General features: G+C 45.0%; 1 protein-coding gene across 2 annotated transcripts in view; it reads right to left on the bottom strand.

Moving 5' to 3' along the window:
* Nucleotides 1-23,453, bottom strand: part of POK (Vps52 / Sac2 family) — a 140,480-nt gene extending 117,027 nt beyond the window's left edge. The window contains exons 1-4 of one of the 2 annotated variants that reach the window (XM_087387184.1): nucleotides 22,990-23,453; nucleotides 22,286-22,371; nucleotides 21,894-21,951; nucleotides 10,208-10,303 (exon numbers count right to left, since the gene is read on the bottom strand). In XM_087387184.1, the coding sequence (XP_087243310.1) occupies nucleotides 10,208-10,303; nucleotides 21,894-21,951; nucleotides 22,286-22,371; nucleotides 22,990-23,181 (432 nt within the window). In that variant the 5' untranslated portion in view covers nucleotides 23,182-23,453. The remainder of the gene's footprint in view (nucleotides 1-10,207; nucleotides 10,304-21,893; nucleotides 21,952-22,285; nucleotides 22,372-22,989) is intronic. The other variant, XM_087387183.1, reaches the window with a different exon arrangement.
* Nucleotides 23,454-24,798: the final 1,345 nt, after the last annotated feature.

A 24,798-nucleotide genomic window follows, 5' to 3' on the forward strand; every position in this document is an offset into this window, starting at 1 on the left:
GAGTCGAAAGATAGCAGCCGTCACGTCAACTATAGTGTTGAAAAGAAAAAGGTACAAAGTACTTGTAGCTAGACCCTAGGACTAAGTGTCCTAGGTGTCACATAGGACTAAGTGTCCTATGTGGCATAAAAGGCACAAAATAAACTAAGTGCCCACTGCCTATAACTATGCCTACAAGGCACATACCAAGGCCCAAAGGGCATCACTAGAACTGGGAGAAGATGGCCTACATCACTGTTGGCAAACCTCTCGCTGCTCTCTGTAAAAGAGGAGAAGAAACTTGAAGAGTGGACACAAGCACTAGCACATTTGAGAGGGCTAGCAACAAGATGCCAAAAATCAACACAAGGGGTGTGGAGGGAGGGCTTGTGTTAGGGGATCACCAATAGCCCCAAAAGAATGATAGAGATGCCAACTCTCTAGAGCAAGAGTACCCCTTGGAGACTTGTTCTTGATCTATGACTTTAGACAGACAGACGATGGTTAGTCATTGAGTGGAAGGATATGCTAGATCCAATCTTCTTCACTATTACTTCTTGGAGGGACACTCTCATTGAGATAGTGACTTATGACGGTGGCATGGAGGTTGAGGAGTTAGACACCCTAAAGTGGCAGTGGATCAGAGTAGTGGGAGAATTGGGGCATTGATCCAAAACCATGCACACATGGGCTCACTCACTACACGCTATTGCTATGAGAGGGCCGCCCTTTGAGTGAGTTACAATGAGATCCTATAAAGTGGTGGTGGCCACCTAGGGTGGAGTAGATGGAGAGGATTGAGCAAATTCCATTCTTCTTTCACCACCCACATCAACAAGCATCTCCGACTAGTCGTTTCCCCTTGGACTCCCTCGTGAGCTAGACATTAGCTTGAGTAGCACGTGCCTCAAGAGGCTGTTAGCTAGTTTTGATGCTCACGGTTACCACAGTAGGGATGTGGGACAAGATCTCCTCTTGCACTGCTACCTTTGATTCACAAGTGTCAAAAATGGGATGTGTGACCTACATGCACAATTGTTGAAGTAGAGAAAGAGCTTCAGGCTATTAAGGCATCAAGGACTAGCTATAGATGCTCCATTTTATTTGATGGTTGTTCAAATTAGAGAGGATGCCTCTCATTAACCTTGTGCCATGTTGCATTCGCAATGTGTTTCTCCAGTTCATTTATCCATCCAATGAGTCTCATACAAGTGAAAATATCTATACTCATATACCTAGATGAATCCAGGAACATTCCCAAACTCATCCTCTAAAAACACAACATAGTGCAGTTTCAATCTCATGATAGTCACTCACAAGGTTGAAAACCATAAACTCCATCATGCATAGCAGGGACTAGCTACTATGACATCCCCACTGACGTCATCAGCGCCCAACAGTGGGTGTAGACCATAGTATAAAAATATGCTCTCACACATACAAATCCACACACCCACACATACTTGAGCATCCATTTATACAAAGTCTTCGTACTGAGTTTCTGTCGGCACTCCGGAGGTGAAGGGCAGACTCAGCCATGATGAAGGCTAGCACTAAAGGAGAGGCTAATCAAAAGGTAGTCCAAAATCTCTTCATTCAAGCTAAAACTGCTTGTGAAGTCTAAACATTTTCATTTTAGTCTCTCCCCAACGAGCATCTAAATCTAAATCTAGCTGATAGGGCAACGCACCATTTAAGATAGAAAGAATTATCACAATACCAGCAGGCCGCAACTTGGACGAAAACTTCACAAGGTGAAATTTGCATGTCCGCTAATACGGCAGAAGCATATACCTAGATGAATCCAGGAACATTCCCAAACTCATCCTCTAAAAACACAACATAGTGCAGTTTCAATCTCATGATAGTCACTCACAAGGTTGAAAACCATAAACTCCATCATGCATAGCAGGGACTAGCTACTATGACATCCCCACTGACGTCATCAGCGCCCAACAGTGGGTGTAGACCATAGTATAAAAATATGCTCTCACACATACAAATCCACACACCCACACATACTTGAGCATCCATTTATACAAAGTCTTCGTACTGAGTTTCTGTCGGCACTCCGGAGGTGAAGGGCAGACTCAGCCATGATGAAGGCTAGCACTAAAGGAGAGGCTAATCAAAAGGTAGTCCAAAATCTCTTCATTCAAGCTAAAACTGCTTGTGAAGTCTAAACATTTTCATTTTAGTCTCTCCCCAACGAGCATCTAAATCTAAATCTAGCTGATAGGGCAACGCACCATTTAAGATAGAAAGAATTATCACAATACCAGCAGGCCGCAACTTGGACGAAAACTTCACAAGGTGAAATTTGCATGTCCGCTAATACGGCAGAAGCATATACCTAGATGAATCCAGGAACATTCCCAAACTCATCCTCTAAAAACACAACATAGTGCAGTTTCAATCTCATGATAGTCACTCACAAGGTTGAAAACCATAAACTCCATCATGCATAGCAGGGACTAGCTACTATGACATCCCCACTGACGTCATCAGCGCCCAACAGTGGGTGTAGACCATAGTATAAAAATATGCTCTCACACATACAAATCCACACACCCACACATACTTGAGCATCCATTTATACAAAGTCTTCGTACTGAGTTTCTGTCGGCACTCCGGAGGTGAAGGGCAGACTCAGCCATGATGAAGGCTAGCACTAAAGGAGAGGCTAATCAAAAGGTAGTCCAAAATCTCTTCATTCAAGCTAAAACTGCTTGTGAAGTCTAAACATTTTCATTTTAGTCTCTCCCCAACGAGCATCTAAATCTAAATCTAGCTGATAGGGCAACGCACCATTTAAGATAGAAAGAATTATCACAATACCAGCAGGCCGCAACTTGGACGAAAACTTCACAAGGTGAAATTTGCATGTCCGCTAATACGGCAGAAGCATATACCTAGATGAATCCAGGAACATTCCCAAACTCATCCTCTAAAAACACAACATAGTGCAGTTTCAATCTCATGATAGTCACTCACAAGGTTGAAAACCATAAACTCCATCATGCATAGCAGGGACTAGCTACTATGACATCCCCACTGACGTCATCAGCGCCCAACAGTGGGTGTAGACCATAGTATAAAAATATGCTCTCACACATACAAATCCACACACCCACACATACTTGAGCATCCATTTATACAAAGTCTTCGTACTGAGTTTCTGTCGGCACTCCGGAGGTGAAGGGCAGACTCAGCCATGATGAAGGCTAGCACTAAAGGAGAGGCTAATCAAAAGGTAGTCCAAAATCTCTTCATTCAAGCTAAAACTGCTTGTGAAGTCTAAACATTTTCATTTTAGTCTCTCCCCAACGAGCATCTAAATATCTATACTCATATTAAGAAGGTTACTATTGAGGATGTGGAACCTCAAAATGTAGTGCAAGTCATCACTAACAATGCTAGTAACTGTCAACGCGTTCGTGCACTAATAAAGAGCGAGTATAGTCACATGTACCTAGATGAATCCAGGAACATTCCCAAACTCATCCTCTGAAAACACAACATAGTGCAGTTTCAATCTCACGATAGTCACTCATAAGATTGAAAACCATAAACTCCATCATGCATAGCAGGGACTAGCTACTATGACATCCTCACTGACGTCATCAGCGCCCAACAGTGGGTGTAAACCATAGTATAAAGGTATGCTCTCACACATACAAATCCACACACCCACACAAACTTGAGCATCCATTTATACAAAGTCTTCGTACTGAGTTTCTGTCGGCACTCCAGAGGTGAAGGGCAAACTCAGCCATGACAAAGGCTAGCACTAAAGGAGAACGCTAATCAAAAAGTAGTCCAAATCTCTTCATTCAAGCTACAACTGCTTGTGAAGTCTAAACGATTTCATTTTAGTCTCTGCCAAACGAGCATCTAAATCTAAATCTAGCTGATAGGGCAACACACCATTCAAGATAGAAAGAATTAGCGAGTATAGTCACATGTTCTAAACACCCTACTGCTTGTTGATAAAGTGACTTTCCTAACCTAAAAGCATAGATCCCTTGCCATTTTCACGCAACACACTTGCATTTAATATTCTGAAGCCCTCTAAAACTCACTTTACCTATCTTTTCATTATCTTGGCACGCTTGCAAAAATGAAGGCCAATTTGTGACCCATGGTGGTGAGTGAGGAGTGGATAGGATTGGGATAAGTCTAGGAAATCAAAGGCAAGGGCCTTTGAGGACATTATCTTTGATGGAGACTTTCGACATGCAGCAAAGTACATCATTAGCATTGTGCAACCCCTCTTTATTACCCTTTGCCTCACCGACAAAGAGGGTTGCACTATAGGATTGGTGTATTAGTTCATGAAGAAGGGGTGATGAAAGGTTGCACTTGGCTGCTTGGAGACAATAATTCCAAGCTTTGGCTTCAAATGCTCAAATGCCTTTTCAGTTCCCAAATCAAATTTTAAACAATTTGTCTTTTTTTATTTGAGTATTTGTTATGGTAGGCTATGAGAGATTATGGACATATGGGAGTCTAGATGGAAGAAGTTTCATAGGCCCATCAATGCATTGGACCATATTTTGGGCCCTCTGCAAAAGAGGGAGGGCCAAGGTGATGATGACACACTATTACAAAGATGGACCAAGTTTCTAGAGAGAGCATACCCAGCTGAGGGGCAGCAAAACACCATGGAGGATACTGCTCAGATTCAAAACTCCTTTGAGGATTTTGGCGCAGCTCGTGCATGCATCGGTAGGCCTCGTTGAGGCATGTTTCTTGGTGAGAGACGTATGGCAAGAGCACACAAGACTTGAGGTAGCTTGCCATTAGAGTCCTCTCACGAGACTACTCACCTAGTGCATGCAATAAAAATTGGAGTATATACACCCCAAGAAACGGAATAGACTATCCATTACTTAGCTTAAGAGGTAAATATCAAAATTCCGGGAGGAGTACATTGAAATTTAAGTTGAAGCATCCTAAAATCAATGGGGTATTTCAAATTCGAGCCTTGGTAGGCTTGTGTACATCCATGCACACTTGCGGCTCCCCCAGAAAATGAAGAAGACACAAGGTCCACAAGAGGTGAACCAAGATAAAATATGTGAGGGGTTACTAGAGGAGCACCTGCTTCATCTCACACATGAGGATGATTATGTGTATGCCCTCCTCGCTTGAGAAGCAAGGATCGTTATTGCATGCCACAGTTATAGACTGAAAGGGGGGATATACAATGATTGCATCTACATCAGCAATTGCACCTACATGTGCCTCTTCTATTGCTGCTTCAAAATCATCGTCAATTGTGCGCCTTGAAGAGTAGATAAGAGAATATAGCTAGTAGCTAGTTAGTACTTTAAAACACATTGTACTTGATTCATGAGTCCTGACTTTTGATTCATTGCTATGGTACTTGCCTTTACTCTTCTTGACAATTGTGTGCTAAATGATGAATTTGATGGTTAATGGCTGATCATTGACAGTCTTTACATTATAGTTTATGCAATTGGCTCACCCTTACTCATGTTATTAACCGTGGTTGTGTCTTCAAGAAAGATTTACTATGGGAGCTCCTTGATTGGATATTCCACTTCTTGTAGCTTTTCATGTGTTGCTGAGATTGTTTATTTGTTACCATCGCCTTTGGCTCCTTTCTTCACCAGCTCCTTGCAATAGATCTCCCCTTTGCTGTATCTCTGCCAAATGTCACATCTATGTCAATTCTTGAAATAAGATGAGAACTCCTGTTGTTGAGAATCTTTTACTGATCAAGCATATGTGTGTCAATTTCTGCTGCAGGCGAGCACCATTACAGGCTTCCATTTTGCCCATTTCACAGGCTGGAGCGGTTTGACGGCAAACACTAAGGCTCACCCCCCGTGCCAGTATGAAGGGTGTTAGGAACTAATTGATGGATGTAAATCCCAGTGGGCGCTGAATGCCGATAATCAAAGATCAGGTGGAGGGTGATCTGGTAAACAAAACAGTCAATACACTCATACTTCCAATCCATGGAACCCACCTCATCCACTCATTTACGGTGCCCATGTGTGTTTTGAATGTTGCTGTGGTTAAATTTTATTTTCAGTTCCATGGCTATTTTATTTTCAAATTTTAGGTATGTAATTATTGGAAATCACGACTCCCCATAAGCACAACTCTCACAATCTGGCAACACGGGGCATACCATGATTAAAGATTATGACAGTTCAGACCAAAATAAACAAACACAACAATGAGAGATGGAGAGGACAAGGAATATAATGTTGCATAGGAGTCATGGATCTTACCTGTGATGAAGCAATGATGAATACAGAGGTTGTGGTTAATAAGGTGGAAATCATTATGGCATGGAACCATCCAATGTCATCAAAGGCTCCTAATAGCTCAAAATAAATTCAAGGCTTTCCAGTAACCAGTACATAGGACTCATGGGAAGAGTGCCACATGGTTGACCGTTGGAGGTTATATACATCTCAAGAAGTCTAGCTTAATGCCACCAAACTCTAACAATTCACTCAATCGAAGAAACCCCGATTCAGAAACTTTGGATGAATGAGGTTCAAATATTCTTTTCTAGCTCATTACCATGATATCCCTTGAGGCACTTTAAGAAAGCATACACTACTTTCGTTTGCATAATCGCTCCTACGCTCCTAAATCCATTAATTAATTACTCTCATCCGCCTCCCCCTTTAATTAGACACATTAACCTAATCTTACAACCCCCTTCAACCCAATTAGACGCATTAATCTACGCCTCTCCCTCCCCGCACCTGTGCCTCTCCCTCCCCTCACCTGCGCCTCTCCCTCCCCCTCACCTGTGCCTCTCAGCTCCCTCCCTCCTCCCCCTCACCTATGCTCCCACTCGTCTCCCTCCCCCTCCATCTGCTCCACTCCAACCTCTCCCTCCACGCCAGCCTCTCCATTTGCTCCCTCCCTCCTCCCCTCACCTACACCTGCGCTCCCACTCCTCTCCCTCAACCCCCGTCGCCTCACCCTCTCCCTGCCCCCCCTCCCCCCTCCCTTCCTCCTATCTCTCCTACTCTTCCTCCCTCTCCACCGCTTTCTCTCCTCAGCACCCCTGCCACTCTCCTCCCCTCAGCCCCTCTCCTCTGCCACCCTCCTCTGACAAAATGGATGAGGAGGCACTGCAAAAAGCGCTCCTTGAAGCATTGCATCACAAATGGCAATCAGCTAAGAAAAGAGCTAAGTTTGAATACTATTGCCAACATATTAGTCCCAGCTATTGGAGCACATATGCTCAAGCAAAGGACAATGTTCAAAGATACATAAGCATGCCCATACCTATTAATGTCAGGCGTAATATTGCAAGTATGCGTACCCGTTCTCATATGCTAGAGGTGGAGAGAGGAGCCTGGGGAGATACTTCAAGAGATCGACGAATTTGCCAAATGTGTGATTTGCAGGACGTGGAGACAGAAGCACATGTTTTATTGACATGCCCACAGTATGCCCACATAAGGAAAGATTTTCAGAATGTCGTAGAGAGGCACTCAAATCTTGTGAGCCTACTCACGCATGTACATCCTCCTATCTTGGGCACATATATTGGTAGGATTCTTAAGCACAAAGAACAATGCACGATATCGTAGGCTATAAAGCAGTGATACTATGTTACTTTATCACCCCTTCTTCTTTGGAGGACAGAGACTTCCTTTTTTGTATCTTCTTTGATCAGATGAGGTCCCATGGGTCGTTTTTCGGCCCCCAGAGGACGATAATACAACATTCTATTCTATTCTATTCCCTCTACCTACACTCTCGCTCCCTCTCCTCTGCCTACGCTCCCTCTCCTTCCTCCTCCCCTGCTCCCGCTTGATCGCTCCCTCTCCTCTCTTTCCTTCCCTCTTCCTTCCACTCGTCCCTCCTGCTCCTTCCTTCATCCTTCCCACCCTTCTTCCTCCTTGTATTGGGGAGGGCTTCACAACCCCCCTGCTGATACTCTACGCCGCCCCCCCCCCCCCCCCCCCCCCCCACACTCTAACAATTCACTCAATCGAAGAAGCCCCGATTCAGAAACTTTGGATGAATGAGGTTCAAATATTCTTTTCTAGCTCATTACCATGATATCCCTTGAGGCACTTTAAGAAAGCATACACTACTTTCATTTGCATAATCGCTCCTACGCTCCTAAATCCATTAATTGATTACTCTCATCCGCCTCATCCTTTAATTAGACACATTAACCTAATCTTACAACCCCCTTCAACCCAATTAGACGCATTAATCTACGCCTCTCCCTCCCCGCGTCTGTGCCTCTCCCTCCCCTCACCTGCGCCTCTCCCTACCCCTCACCTGTGCCTCTCAGCTCCCTCCCTCCTCCCCCTCACCTGTGCTCCCACTCGTCTCCCTCCCCCTCCATCTGCTCCACTCCAACCTCTCCCTCCACGCCAGCCTCTCCATTTGCTCCCTCCCTCCTCCCCTCACCTGCACCTGCGCTCCCACTCCTCTCCCTCAACCCCCGTCGCCTCACCCTCTCCCCGCCCCCTCTCCCCCCTCCCTTCCTCCTAGCTCTCCTACTCTTCCTCCCTCTCCACCGCTTTCTCTCCTCAGCACCCCTGCCACTCTCCTCCCCTCAGCCCCTCTCCTCTGCCTACGCTCCCTCTACCTACACTCTCGCTCCCTCTCCTCTGCCTACACTCCCTCTCCTTCCTCCTCTCCTGCTCCCGCTTGATCGCTCCCTCCCCTCTCTTTCCTTCCCTCTTCCTTCCACTCGTTCCTCCTGCTCCTTCCTTCATCCTTCCCACCCTTCCTCCCCTTCTTCCTCCTTGTATTGGGGAGGGCTTCACAACCCCCCTGCAGATACTCTACCCCCCCCCCCCCCGGTCTTATATCCAGAGGCCAATTCAGTGGCTTCTTCAAGAAGCCACCACCATCACACTGCTGACGGTTCCAGATGGAGCCAGAAAGCACGATAATTATCACATCAACGTATGGCCTTATCTTAGCCCAATTCATTTTGCGCGGCCGCCCTTGCCACACTAATTAATTGAATTTCCCTTTTTTCCTCGCTGGGGGTCCCTATATACCCAAGAAATACTGAAATCACGTAAAACACAATGACACGTGACTGTCAAAAGAAGTTAACATCTGTTATAATCCAAAATCATCCCTCAAGGGGAGTACAATGTGCCACCTAGTCTAATGCTAAACTAATATTTGAGGCTGGCCCTCAGTCATAGAATCATCTTGAGGAGAGTCTTGAGATGCAATGTGCTGTGGAGACAATGGCGGACCTTGTCGCACGTCCTGAGGAAATTGTTGATCCTGTGTAGGGTCCTTAGTTCCAAGCTAAGTAATTTGAGGTAGAGGCTGAGTATCCTGACATGGAGGATCCAGTGCAGGGTCTAGCACTTGTACATGAGGCTCCTCAAGTGGAGGCTGAGAGTCCGGCACCTATACATGAGGCTCCTCAACCTGCTTTGGCATGACTTCTCCCATTGTCTTTGAGCTTTCTGCCTCTTTTACTGTCTTTGAGCCTTCTGCCTCCATACTTTTCAGTTTCAGGTATCCCATAACCTTAAATGGATTGCATTGAGTGAATGAAATTCAAATATTCTTTCATAGCCCCATTACCATGATTTTGCATGCCCTTCAATACCCTTCCCTGAGTCCCCAGTGGACATATACCTAGTGGACATTAATAAAATTCATATCAGATCAGATCTCCCTAGCTTTCAACATAGTGCGCCCTAGATAGTCATTGACCTAGGACTGTGAGGCGAGGGCACAAGGAAAAACAATTTCACTACTGAAAAAAGCCCTATTACAGCCAAAAAAGAGAAAAGATATGGTTGCGAGTTTAGTTAAGATTAAAGACCTTGTGGTCTTAATTCATCTACGTCCATTCAGCTTGAAATATGAATTGACGCTGTTATCTTAGATAGTCTGCCCATTTCCATTCGATACATACTTTGTTCTGTGGACTCAATATTTCGATGAATGCTTTCAATAGATTTAAAATGAAGATGGGCTATTATTTCCCGAAGCCTTCAAATGTTTTGCATTAAGTTCCTCTCACTATTGCAATTTCATAAATTTCCATTAAATACACGTGCATGGTCACTAGATTCCCCATTCAAAATGCAAACAAGTGACATTATGCAAATTGTCAGAGCAATACATGAGACATGGAGTGGGAACTCGTCAAATGTTTGCAAAAAGGAAATCACACAGAATCTCATGAACTAGGAATAGGAGACAGTTGAAATGGATCAAATGGAAAGACCTGAATTGATTCCAGCTCTACTTGCCGCAGCTTCTCCTCCACATCTCTTGCATATTCACGTAGTTCACTGCCCTTCCCCAATATGCTTGCAACTACCTACAACATATAAGCATATCTGGGTGATTCAACCATGAGGAAGCAATATTACCCGTTGCAGTAGACAATCATTCTCAGCAAATCAAGCAATGTCGGCACAGGATAAAAGGCAATCAGAATAATTGAAAAAGTACTTACACAAAACAAGTTTAGAATATCCAACACTTCAAAACTGGGAGTACTAAGTTGTTGTACGTGGCCCTTTCTTTCAGAACGAAATTCCATTTGCAAATGAGTCTAGGATGTCTAAACATGACCTTGAGTCCTATTGCTTTGAAAATATACAGTCTCTAAAAATTTGCTGGGTGCGTTGTTCAAATTGCACAATGATGAGAATATCAATGACTAACACCCAAACACACGCAGGGTGGAATAGACTATCAAAAACATATGATTTCATTGCAAAAATTAGGAAGCGGAAGATGCAAGCCAACAGATTCTGCACAAAGCATCGACGGATGTAGAAACAGTACTGAAAGACCACTTCTTCCCATATACAGATTATGAGATTGCAAAAGGTAGGAACAGGCACGGCTGGAACTACAAAAGTATCGATTACAAACTAAAATACTGTTTTTAAGGGTGAACTTGTGAAAGCAATAACAAAAATTGGTTCAAAGATATGCCTATATACTTGATCGTTTACAGTACAGTATTATAGGTTTCAGTTTCACCAACAAGCGAATATGAGGCAAACCTTCAGGAGTCCTATACAAATTTGAAGATCAAAGATCCTTGGTCAGATTACTGTACAAGCACTATGGCCTGCATTCATCGCCCATAAGTAATCCACTAAAGACAAACCAGGAACATCTCAAAGTGATCGAAGAACATTCCCAAAGTAAAGCTCTAAAACAAAACAGAACATTGCAGATGTAACCTCTGTTGGAGGTCAACATCTCCTGATGTCATCTTAGAGAGAGAGGGCCTTGATTGTGGGTGTGCCCGCCCAGTGAGTGAGGCTAGGGTAGAGAGTGAGGGCCTCTGTTGTGGGTATGTATTACGAATCAACTGCTAACACCAAACTTCCCTGTCAAATCACGGGCATAGGCACAACATCGTTCCACCCAGCCAACCTCTGGTAAAGCCTGCTTCAAATCATTTCGTTCATTTTTTCACACAAGCTCAGCTTTCCAAAGCCCTCATCTCCCTAGACGAATCTGAATGCCACATGTCTTTATTAGAAGCCCCTACCATGCACCCTTTTTACCCCTCTCTTGGGATAACATTAATTTCATTTGCCCCTTAGCAATTTACACATTTAGCTGCACCTAGGTCCTCGACCTTCGATTCGTCTAGTCTATGCCATGTCGCCCTCACCGAAGACCTTGACACTAATTCCTTTGACCATTTAGATGAAGCCCACATAATATAATACAAACATTGATCCATCAAAGGAAAATGTCCACTAACCCTTCCGAGGTCATGTTACCTCAACTTGAGCGTGACAATATGCCCGCCCCCGTGAGAGTAGGTTAGTCTGGCCTTCCAGTGCCTCATGTGATGCCATGCAGGCCACGGAGGTACCCTGGGGGGTTGCAGGGTTGTGTGAGCAGGTGTGTCTCACCCTGCTTTCCTTAGGCGCCTTCTATGAGCCCCTCTTTGTGGGCTGTAGAGCAGTAGGTGCAGGTTGGCCACCTTGGATAGCTATAGACCCTGTTTTGAAGAGGTGTGTGCCGTCATTTAGGGCCTGGACAGCCTATATAGCAGGCTGTAGGGGTCGGCCCCTAGGGCAGAGGGTCAGCCCTCATGAGCTGGCTGGTCAGTGCCCCCCTATGCTGGCCGACTAGGTGGGGGGCTGGGCTATATATGTGCCTCCCCTCTCCCCTCATTTCCCATTTCCGGAGCTGGAGCAGTCCTTCCAGCATAGCATCCAGTGGAGCCTGGCAGAGGTGTAGAGCCAGCACTGTTGTGCACCAGAGGAGCAGGGTAGTGGAGCAGCAGTTCTTCCACTCCCTAGTACTTCCTTCACTTGGTTGTTGAGCTGTGTTTTCCGAGTTCTCAAGCAGCCTGTTGTTTCCGAGGATTTCCCCCAAATGTAGCAGGGTTTTCTCCAGAGATCACTTGCAGTTCTCATGTACCTCTCTCTCCTTTCTCTCCTTCTCAGTGTGTGTCTATAGAGCGCTCGCTCTCTCTCTCTCTCTCTCTCTCTCTCTCTCTCTCTCTCTCTCTCTATGTGTTTTGTTTTTTGGAGGAATCTGATGATACTCCCAGGGAGGTTGCCTATGGCCCTCTCTGTACTGATGTATAAGCAGGTCTCTTTTGTCCCATAGACCTTTATTAGGTCTCCAGTGGACATTAATAAACTTTCTTTCTTTCTCTCTCTCTCTCTCTCTCTCTCTCTCTCTCTCTCTCTCTCTCCCGTTCATTTCTGCTGCACTTCTCACATGGTATCAAAGCCACGGTTGGCTTGAGACCGGAGGGGCGGAGGGAGTGTTGAGCCAACACATAGAGAGGAGGACTAGGGTAGTATTCGGAGGCGTCTTTGAGGAGGAGCGTGTGTGAGGAGTGGACTGTTCGGGTGACCAGTGAAGGGTACTTTCAATGGGTGTTTTCAGATCAAAGAGGAGGTGTTCCCAAGGGACGGAAATCAAGGTGTGAAGGTATATTGGACTGTCAGCCCCTTCATCCTCGTCTTCAACCTTGTCCTATCTCGAACCCTCAGTTCCTTTCATCCCATCCACCTTCTCTTTCAGTTCATCATCCTCTTCACTCCGGCATGGCAACTTTGTCCGAGATGGCAAAGAACAAGACTAGAATTCCAGTGTTGCCCACGTTCCCAGTTGACCGATAGTTAGATGGGCTCAATTATGGCATTTGGTAGGTGATGATGGAATTTGTGTTACAATCATACGAGAAATCTTCATCGATGCGGGAACGCATCAACAAGTTACAGGAACTTCAGCAGGAGATCCTCCAAGCAGGGAAGCAAATTTCATCAGCGGACATGGCCATTACTCTACTCTCCCAGTTATCCTCTCAGTACAGGGCCTTCTATTCATCCTTGATCACCAATGGTAGGGCGAACGAGTTAACTTGGGAGGAATTGGTCCCCATGGTGCTTGACCAAGAGGAGCACTTCGTCGATCGTACCTATGACAATCAGCCTGAGGCTTTGACAGTTGATCAAAGAGGAAGAAAGCAGTTGACAGCTGAGGAATGAGAAGCTTTCAAGGCATCCCATACGTGTAACCGATGTGGTCAGAAAGGTCATTTGTTACGCTCTAGCCGAGGTAGCATGACCTCAGAAGAATTAGTCGACATTTCCCTTAAAGGATCTATGTTTGTAATATATCTGTTTGCGCTTCATGTAAATGATCAAGAGGGAATTAATGTCAAGGTCCTAGGTGAGTGCTGATAGCACCAGACTAGGTGGATCTAAGGCTAAGGGCCTAATGCGAGCAATGTGCCTAGGGGCAAAGGAAATTAAAGTATCCCAAGAGAGGGGTGAAAAGATGCATTAGGAAAGGCCCTATGATGATGACATGTGGCATCTAGATCCATCTAGGGAGATGGGGCTTGTTGGAGTTAGTGACAGAAGGAGAATGAACCTTACGTGATTTTGCTGATTTCGATTTCTCTCAGAGCTCTCACGCTTCAACAGGATTTGGCTGGGAGGATATTCTGTGGTGCTACTCCCGTGATCTGCTGTAGTAAGTAGGAAATGTACGTAACAGTTGGTATCAGAGCTTCAGGCTGGACGAGGAGTAGCGTATGAAGGAAGAAGGGTGGCACGGACGGCCATCGAAAGACCAGAGCGCACGGGATGCGTGACTGTTCGTGGGCTTAACGAAGCGGTTTGATCGACGCAACTCAATTACGACCAACGTAAAGCCACTGAAGAGAAAGGGAACCTTATGCTCCTGCGAAAATGGATAAACCACGCAATTTTTGGTTCGGTCGATGAAAGAACGTGAGATCAGTTATGAATGTATCATTTGGTTTCCGTAAGGCAGGTTGACGAAAAGTTAGTTGAGGAGCGTATCAACGAAAATCTAGAGGCGATACGTGGAGCCGAGTGAAAGATCTGCGGAACAGATAGCGAATTAGCCCGTGGATTGACGAAACAGATAGCGAATTAGTCCTTGCATGTGCGACAATTAGAAGCCACGTGTTTTCTGGCTCGGTCGACGAAAAAAGCAAAAAGATCGTTAGTGGTCACGTAACTAGCCCGTAGGCTGAGACAGATTCCGAACAGAGAGCAACGCTTTGGCAGAAGAAGCAAAAGATCGTATCACTTGGTATCCAGGGAGTTACGTGGAGGCTGCAGGCTTCGGGACATCTGCGCTACGTGAAGACTCTAGGGGTATCAAATCGGGTAGCAGGAGCAATCAACCAGGGAGCTTTCTTTGACATTCGTCAATTCTGTGTTTTTTTTCCCCCCCGACCTTAGTCTTTATTGATGCTCCGCTTACATGAAGAGGGTCTCGTGAATGTTTAGTCTGCATGAAGATTCGATGCCATAACAGGATACACAGCAAACTTGGGATTTTGTTTGACTTCTTCAAATTCCTGGGGGCAATCTGGGAGATTATGCTTGTGCATATGCCTTTGTGATAAAGTCAGAGTTGATTTGCAGGAATTTCCCTAGTATAGGGAAAAGCGATATTTGGGTTATGCCTGTGTCAAATCCCTAGTCAGTGTGCATGTGGGATTGCAGGTATTCCCTAGAATAGGGAATTGTGTCAGAGTGCCAGTACACTGAATTTTGTCAGTTTGTAGATAAGTGTTCTAGCGGTGTTTTTACTTTTTTAAACCCCAAAACACCCATTGACCTGAATGGAAGAAGCAGAAGGAGCTTCCAAGATGGACCCTGTAGAGTCACGAGACCGGCCGACCCAGCAGGTGTCGTGCCCAGTAGCTCACACCTTATCTGGCAAGATTGCATTACTTGAGGATGCCTTGCAGCAGTTATTAGTGCAACAGTTACAGGCAAATGCAAGGCAGTCTGAACTTAGAAGAGTGATACACAGTATGTCTGCCAGACCTTCTCGAGATGAGAAAGAAAAGGCTCCAATGGAATCGGAGTCTAGTGTCCATACGGTCGAGCCTAGGAAGGCTAAAGTACCTAATATTGCCAATTCTAGGCCGGAAAAGTATTCTGGTCGGATGAATGACCGTAGTTCTGATGTCATTGAGACCTGGTTACACAAATGGGACGAGGCGTTCACCATTTGTGAAATCAGAAATGATATCAAGAAAATCCGCGAGGCCACCCACATGTTTAGTGAGGCAGCGGATCGATGGTGGATTAAACAACAGAAAGATGGTATTGCATCCACTACCTGGAGGGGCTTAAAAGAGAATTCAGAAAACACTTCTTACCTCCTGACAAAGCATCCTGAGCTTGGGATCAGTGTAGAAACCTTCGTCAGAGAAATTTGTCAGTGGCAGAATACACTGATAAGTTTCGAGAGAGCGTAATGAAGGTTGATGAACCCCTACCTCAATCAATCCAAGTGAAAGATTTCATATTTGGATTGAATGATCGGATTAAAATGGAAGTTCGGGCTAAGTATGCGAACACGTTGGATGATGCAATAGCCATAGCCCTGAACTATGAAGATGCCAAGGGCAGCAGGCCAAGTGGGTTTGCGCAGGTCGGAACCCAGTATGGGTACCAGAAGAAATCTGGGTTTAAGAAAAAGTGGATTAGTAAAGGGAGTGGTTCTCAGCCGAGTGGTCAAGCCAAGCAGGCGAAACCAGCTAAAACTCCTAAATCAAGTACCACCATTGGAGTGAAGAGGAAAGTAACATCAATGGCAGCCCGAAGTCTCCCTTAAACCCAGAGCAAAGAGAAAAAGCGAGGAGAGAAGGCTTGTGTTTTGGTTTCCTTCAACCTCATCAGTGGGAGAATTGTCCACGAAATAAGAATCGTCGGATGGCTGAGATGGTAGTCTCAGAATGCGACGTGGAAATGGAGGGAAGTCCCAGAGCGGCACAGATGCAGATTCAGCTAGCGGGATCTTCTCAGAGGTCAATACCTTATTTGTTATGTGTGTCTCTTGCTAAGCTAGTAACGAGTGCACCTGATAACATCCTATCTAGGCCCGCAGCAACGGGGTATACAGCCTTTAATGATACGGAGTTAATTAAGATGAAAGGGCAAGTGGCCAATCATGATGTCATTGTGTTGTTTGACTCGGCGTCAACGCACAATGTGATTAACTCCAAGCTCGTGAAGAGGCTGAAGTTAAAGACTAGCCCATCTGACTATGCGTATACAATCAAGATGGCAGATGGAAGTTCAACTGAAGTATGGGACCAAAGGGCTACCCAGTTGGAGCTTCGTATTCAGGACTATGTTGAGAAGCTTGATTTTGAAATGACTAAGCTTGCTCATGCAGATATAGCCCTGGGTATGGTGCGGCATTCTAGGAAGAATCCAGCCATTGATTGGAAAAAGCACGTATATCAATTCAAGATGAATGATGTGCTTTATGTATTACGAGGTGAGAAAGATGTACCTAGGGGACCGTTGGTTTCTGTGATGGAAATCCAAAAAGCTCAAGAAGAGTTTTTATTCCTTTGTACAGCATCGGTAGAGCCGGTTGATGATTCTTCGGCTAGCACTGATGTTGCCCAAAGTGGTGAGATGGCCAAGCTGGCTAATCTTATAGCAGAGGAGTTCTCTGACTGTTTTAGAGATGAACTACCTTATTGGTTACCTCCAGAGCGGAATATTCAACATAAGATTGAACTGATCCCGGGGGCAAAACCTGTAAATAGACCTCCCTATAGAATGAGTTTTATTGAAGAGGCGGAGGTGCGTAGACAACTGGAAGAATACCTCCAGTTGGAGCAGATTCAACCAAGTTTCTCACCTTTTGCTTCGCCAGTGATATTAAAGAAGAAAAAGGATGATACGTTTCGCCTCTGTATAGATTACAGAGCATTGAATAATATCACTGTTAAGCACAGGTATCCGATGGCTCGGATTGATGATTTGCTAGATGTATTACATGGAGCCGTGATTTTCAGCAAGATAGATCTTAAGTGTGGCTACCATCAGATCCGGATTAGAGCCGAGGATGTGCATAAAACCGCTTTTAGAAGCAGGTTTGGTCATTATGAGTTTTTGGTAATGCCCTTCAGACTTACCAATGCTCCAGCTACATTCGTCATGCTTATGAACGATTTACTATGTCCGTATATCGGAAAGTTTGTAGTACATTTTATTGACGATATTCTCGTATTCAGTAAAAGTATTACTTAGCATCGTGAACACTTAAGAATAGTATTCAATACTTTGAGGAAAGCCAGTCTTTATGTAAATAAAAAGAAAACTATATTGTGTATGGTTAGACTTGAATATTTAGGATTCATAATTACTCCAGAGGGGGTAGAAATGGATCCAAAGAAAGTAGCTGCGATACTAACTTGGCCAATCCCTCAGAGTCTGACCGCTTTGCGATCATTCTTGGGATTTGTCCAATTTTATCGAAGGCATATCAAAGGATATTCCGAAATAGTATCGCCATTGACTGATTTGACCTCAGATAAAGTACCTTTTATATGGGGAGTTCCTCGAAACCGATGCAAGTGGCATTGCAGTAGGAGCAGTTCTCCTTCAAGAGGGAAAGCTTTCTCCCTCTCAGCGAAATTGGCCAACTAATGAATTGGAGTTGTACGCTGTTATCCATGCTTTGAAAACATGGAGGCATTATTTGTATGGTTCAGAGTTTTATGTGGATGTGGATCATGATACTCTAAAACATTTTTGTAAACACCCTGACTTGAGGGGCCGCCAAGCTAGGTGGGCAGAGCTCATGCAGGAGTTTAATTTGACGATTCTGTACCAAAGAGGAAAAGATAATAAAGTTGCTGATGCATTGTCATGCATTATGCATAACATGAGTTTCACGGTATTAGAGAGTACTCTAATGACCGAGATTAGAGAAACTCAAAAGGTGGACGAGTTTGTCCAAAGTCTATGGCCTAAGGCTCATGTGTTAAAACCCGGGGAAAACGAAAAGGATGACCTGGCATCCAGAAAAGGCCAAACTTATGCAAGATATACCATAAGGGATGGTATGCTGAAAAAAAATGGCAAGGTAGTACCTAATCAGAATTATCTCAGGCAGAGAGTCATTCAACAGTGCCATGATAGCCCATGTGCGGGACACCCAGGAGTCAAGAAGACATATGATCTCGTGAAGCGAGATTTCTTTTGGCCAAAGATGAAAAAGCGTATTCATGAATATGTGACACGGTGTTTTTCGTGTCAGGTAAGCAAGGCCGAGCGGGTGAAGCCCCCCGGGACTTTTACAGCCCTTGGAGATACCACTAAGTAAGTGGGAGAGCATTTCCGTGGACTTTATTGTAGCGCTGCCTACGACACAAGGTGGATATGATTCTATCCTTGTGGTGGTTGATTGTCTAACCAAGATGGCTCATTTCATTCCGACTAGAGAGTTTGTTAGTGCCCCGCAAGTGGCGGATTTGTTTATTAGACATATATTTCGTGTGCATGGATTGCCTAGATCCATAGTGTCAGACAGAGATGTCAGATTTACCAGTCATTTTTGGATAGCGGTATTTGAGACACTAAGAACTGAGTTGGGAATGAGTAGTGGGGATCATCCTGAAACGGATGGTCAGACGGAGAGAGTCAACCAGATTTTAGAGAATATGCTGAGGGCATATGTGTCATTGAGGCAACATACGTGGGACAAGTGGTTGCCATTGTTAGAGTTTGCCTACAATGATAAAAAGCATTCCTCTACGGAGTTTAGTCCGTTTGAATTGAATTATGGCTATAGACCAGCAAATCCAACTACAGTTGGAATACCTCAGAGAGTGCCTAGTGCCGCGAACTTTGTGGTTCAGATGCGGGAGATGCTAGCACTTGCGAGAGCTAATATCTGCCAGGCTATGGATAGAGCCAAGGCATATGCGGATGAAAACCGGTCTATAAGAGAATTTAAGGAAGGAGAAAAAGTTTTTCTCAAAGTTCCTTCGCACTCGAAGTCGTTAACTTCAGGAGAGTGTATTATCACCTCGATACTGTGGGCCGTGGTTAATTCTAAAGAGAATAGGCAAGGTAGCCTATAAATTAGAATTGCCACAGGGTTGCAAGGTGCACCCAGTGTTTCATGTTTCTTGTTTAAAGAAATTTTTACATACTGGTGACTCACTAATCGAAGGTGTGGTTTTGTTTCAGGAGATAGAGGATAATGCAAGGCGCAAACCAACAAGAATCCTGGACCGAGGAACAATGCAAGTGCGAAATCGAAAGATACCCACGGTGTTGGTTGCATGGCATGGTCAGCCTCTATCAGAAGCTACCTGGGAATCCGTATACCAGTTGCAGAGAGTGTTCCCAGACTTTATCATCGAGGACGCTGATGTCTGAAGAGGGAAGGAATGTTACGCTCTAGCCCAGGTAGCATGACCTCGAAAGAATCAGTCGACATTTCCCTTAAAGGATCTATGTTTGTAATATATCTGTTTGCGCTTCATGTAAATGATCAAGAGGGAATTAATGTCAAGGTCCTAGGTGAGGGCTGATAGCACCAGACTAGGTGGATCTAAGGCTAAGGGCCTAATGCGAGCAATGTGCCTAGGGGCAAAGGAAATTAAAGTATCCCAAGAGAGGGGTGAAAAGATGCATTGGGAAAGGCCCTATGATGATGACATGTGGCATCTAGATCCATCTAGGGAGATGGGGCTTGTTGGAGTTAGTGAGAGAAGGAGAATGAACCTTACGTGATTTTGCTGATTTCGATTTCTCTCAGAGCTCTCACGCTTCAACAGGATTTGGCTGGGAGGATATTCTATGGTGCTACTCCCGTGATCTGCTGTAGTAAGTAGGAAATGTACGTAACATCATTATTGGCATCAGTGTCCCCAATGGAACGCAGAGGGGTCTAGTAACCAGGTAGCCAATAGTATGACTGCTGCAACCACATATACTCCAGCCTTCTAGTAGTGCGAGACAGGCGCTGCCAGCAGGCTTTCCAGCTCCAGATGGAGGATTGCTTGCTTGTCTGTGGCAGCTGGGCCTGCTGATCAAGTGCACCGAGCAGGGAGTTATTTATCGAGGCAGGGTTTCAAGCAGAACCTCGCACCACGAGGAGTTGTTCTCGCTGACTCAAGTGGCGGTTTGTTATGAGTTTCTATTTTGTGTGGACGTTATGACCTGGCAGAGCCAGAGGGGATCTCCTAGCAGCTATTGTCTGATGCTGCTGGAAATCCGGATGGGTCAGTAACCCAGACACAGTTGATTGATCCTTGTAAGCTGTTATATGCCCGTTGCCATTGGAGCACTAAAGTTCATCGATTTGGTGACAGTGTACCAATTTGGACTTGAGAGGGGGCTTCAGAGCTCTGCGATACAGGTGCCTATGCAAGGAAGCAGACCTTGAACCGGAGACAGTATCAGCTGGATTTTTGTTCCAGAATCCTCTGTTGGAGTCATGTACCAGTACCAACAGCTGGATTGTTGTACCAGTTGACCCAGTGTATCAGTACCAGACCAGAGGGGTGTACTTAGCACCTGTGGCCTGGGAGCAACAGTTCCAAGTTTCCAGTGATCGTGCTGAGGCGATTCGAGCTACAAGGGGACTTTTTCAACAATACCTGTGGCGGTCTTCAGCGGTGGAGCATCACACGATGGATTCCTCCAGTTGTTCTAGCGGCACACCCAGCTCCCTGGTGTCTATGTTCCATCCAGGAGCTGAGAGGGGGTGTTGGAGGTCAACATCTCCTGATGTCACCTTAGAGAAAGGGCCTTGATTGTGGGTGTGCCCGCCCAGTGAGTGAGGCTCTCTGTTGTGGGTGTGCCCACCCCCGTGAGAGTAGGCTAGTCTGGCCTTCCAGCGCCTCATGTGACGCCATGCAGGCCACGGAGGTACCCCGGGGGGTGCAGGGTTGTGTGAGCAGGTGTGTCAGTGCCCCCCAATGCTGGCCGATTAGGGGGGGGGCTGGGCTATATATGTGCCTCCCCTCTCCCCTCATTTCCCATCTTCTGGAGCTGAAGCAGTCCTTCCAGCATAGCCTCCAGTGGAGCCTGGCAGAGGTGTAGAGCCAGCACTGTTGTGCACCAGAGGAGCAGGGTAATGGAGCAGTTCTTCCACTCCCTAGTGCTTTCTTCACTTGGTTGTTAAGCTGTGTGTTCCGAGCTCTCAAGCAGTCCGTTGTTTCCGAGGATTTCCCCCAGATGTAGTGGGGTTTTCTCCAGAGATCACTTGCCATTCTCCTGTGCCTCTCGCTCCTTTCTCTCCTTCTCTGTGTGTGTGTGTGAGGTCTCTCTCTCTCTTCGATTCATTTCCGCTGCACTTCTCACAACCTCACGATGGTCACCCACTAGGTAACTCATCCTGCATAGCAGGTATTGACTGTGCCCATCGACATCATCATTGCCCAACAACATCTTAGACCGTTATATAAATATATACTTGAACACATGCGCACACATCCACAGACCACAACACACCAGAACATTCACTTGTACACAGTGCTTCGTATTGAGTTTCCACCAAGACTCAGAAGGAGCAGGGGGATTGAGGGATCTTTCAAATTTGGACACAGACACACAGTTTTGAGATCTTTCAAGCAAAGCATGTGAGATTGGCAAAACAAATCATACCTGTTGGCTTTGAAATTGCTCCAGCTCGCCTTGCAAGCCCTCGAGTGAGATGTCATCACTGCCACCATATCGAAAGACTAGTTATATTGACAACGGCATTGAATTGCATACTTAAAACAACATGATATAACGTAGACCTTCTAAACTATAGACCGAAATTAATCGTATATAAATCAGTAATATGTATAGAAACCTCAAACAAACATGAAGGCCAGAGCCTCTCTCAATTCCAACACAAAGTATGCGAATGACAAAAGATACATTCCAACGGGAATCCAAAACCAGATAAAGCAGCTACCAAGTTTGCCTTTTCAGTTTAGCCCCCGCCCTATATCTTTTAAAATTAAACTCCCCTGTCGTATTCTGGAAAGTTGAAAAGCAGGAGGTTAGACCTGGCAACATCGTCTCCAAACGTGAGGTCCCCCGCTGTGATGTTTAAGTCAGATGCTTTCTGATCTTCTTCAGGAAGCCTCTCGTTCTGAACAAAAAACAATTTAGAGCAATTGTGGTAAGCCCTAGTACAAATTTGCCACTTTCTGAAAAACTGTCACGCAAGAACAGCATCATTTAAATGGCCATGAACCCCGTCTTTTTTGCTACTGTTCTGTACACTAACTTCGAGAAGCAGACTGAAGAAGAGAGCTAGAACGGTTTATATTTGTTGCCTGAGATAGAATTCTAGATGTATAACTGCACCTTCAAGCCAACGTTATGCTACCTACAGATAACTCCCGATTATCAACAAAACCATTGACGTGAATCCCATCGACCAAGTAATCCGAGCGCTAACGATATGACCCATGATGAATTGCAAAATATAGCGAATGGCAAGCTACTTGTAAGCAGCGCAATATGTGGATATCTTCTAATCGAAAGCATTCATAGGTTCTGAATGGGTAGAAAAAAAATTCGGACACGAAGAGAAGGATAATTCAGCGTGCATTTTTGCGTGGGTCAATTGACAATCAGCAAAATGGCGACTGCCACTGAAATAGAATGAATGAGCTGCAGAGATGGTATTATTGGTGAATGCATCTCCAGATCTGAGTCAAGTTGAAAGTTTCTAACGATCGCAATGCGGAGAAGGGGAGCGTACCGCGGAAGCAAAGAGGGGCGATGCGAAGAGGCGTTCCAAGGCAACCTGAGCGTACTCTTCGGCAGAGAGGTGGGTATCTGGGGCAGCAGGGGTGGAGTAATCGGCGAAAGAGGAGGGGATGAGGGGAGAGGGGGGGGAGGGGGGCTGGAAGGGGGGGAGACGAGGGGGAGGGCTGGGAGTGAGCATCGCCATGGGAGCTCGAGCTCACCTCGTCGAGCAGCAGCTCACTGAACGATCGATCTCAAGAAGATCTCGTTCCAATTCTGTGCTTACCTTGAATCAATTTTCTCTTTCACTACTCTCTCTCATGCAGAAGAAGTCTCAGCAGCAGCAGCTCACTCAACCATCTTCAACAAGATCTCGTTCCAATTCTGCTTTTACCTTGAATCTGTTTGCTCCCTCCCCATCCTTAGAATAATATAGGATGCTCATGCATCTTCCATGAGCTCCTGTTGGCACCACCATGTAGAATTTAGGATGCTAATGAAGCTCCATCTACCATGAGCTCTTGTTAATGTTAACAAGTAATCTACCATGAGCTCTTGTTAATGTTAACAAGTATGAAGTCGTGAAATTGACTCATGAGAGAGAGAGAGAGAGAGAGAGAGAGAGAGGGGATGCTAATGCATTCAATACTCCATCTAAGATGAGCTCTTGTTAGGTACTCATATTGCACTCGTGGATTTTGAGAGAGAGAGAGAGAGAGAAAGAGACAGAGACACACACACACACACACACACACACAACACACAAACACATAAAGATCATCTAGATTACAATACAGGAGGCTAATGCATTATACACTTCATCTACGATCAGCTCTAGTTAGCACTAGCATGTAGTGTTATTGCAATCGTGAATTGTCCATTCAATGTTAGGAGCTAAAGGGCTTCTCTGTGTGGACCTTTTGCCACAAGTAATCCCCTCCAACTCCTCATAGAGGTATGCCTATTTGAGACAACCTTTGTAGTTTAGAGTTTGAGATCTAGGAATAGAGGATTGATTTAGGAATAGAGGACTGCAACGGAGCTATGGTCAACCTCGAGTCAACCCTTTTGTGGTTCAGAGTTTGAGTGTTCCTACGAGGGAGCTTGCAAAGGAGCTCTTATGGAAAAAGAATGCAATACCTCTTATTACAAGCACTCCCTCATAGTCATCCATGATCTCTTGCACCTATCTTCCACCAAGCCACAAACCATGAAGATTTCGAACAATTTAAGGTTGTGCTTGCAATGGAAACTTTAAGGTTGAGCTTGCAATGGAAGCTTTAGCCTTGTGGAGTTAAAAACACATTTGTTAGACACAAGATGGAGAAAAGCAACAAGATCATTCTCTTAGGATAGGGGATAAGGTTAGTGTATGCATGCTCATGGAAACCCACCCCTCCTCACTCTATAAGAGCAAATGAATCTCATTCATTCTAAGTGGATTTCCATGTGGACTTGACAAAAGTTATAGAGCAACATAAGACAATCAAAAGTAATCTTATTGTTTATCTTTAGATTCCTCACCACTTGCCAAATATGGATCGTCAAAGGTAGTTAATTTTCCAAAAGCTTATAGAAGGAAGGAAAGTATGTTCCTGACATTTATTAAGGGACATTTTTGGAAAGCAAATAGTTTTTTTTCCCCTTAGTTTTGGCCAAATTTTGGAGGAATTTTTTACAACTTGGAGGGAAAAAATTTGTTGCCAGATTTTTGTGCATTTTGTGTAGAGAAGAAAAATATTGGGACTGAGATCAATGTTTCAAGAGATAGATTTCAAGAGTAAGGTTGTGATTCATTTTCTACCTAAGAAAAATAAGATTG

This window comes from Dipteris shenzhenensis, chromosome 16, assembly GCF_047967505.1.
Source record: "Dipteris shenzhenensis isolate YYH24624 ecotype China chromosome 16, Dip_SZ_1.0, whole genome shotgun sequence".
Taxonomy (NCBI): domain Eukaryota; kingdom Viridiplantae; phylum Streptophyta; class Polypodiopsida; order Gleicheniales; family Dipteridaceae; genus Dipteris; species Dipteris shenzhenensis.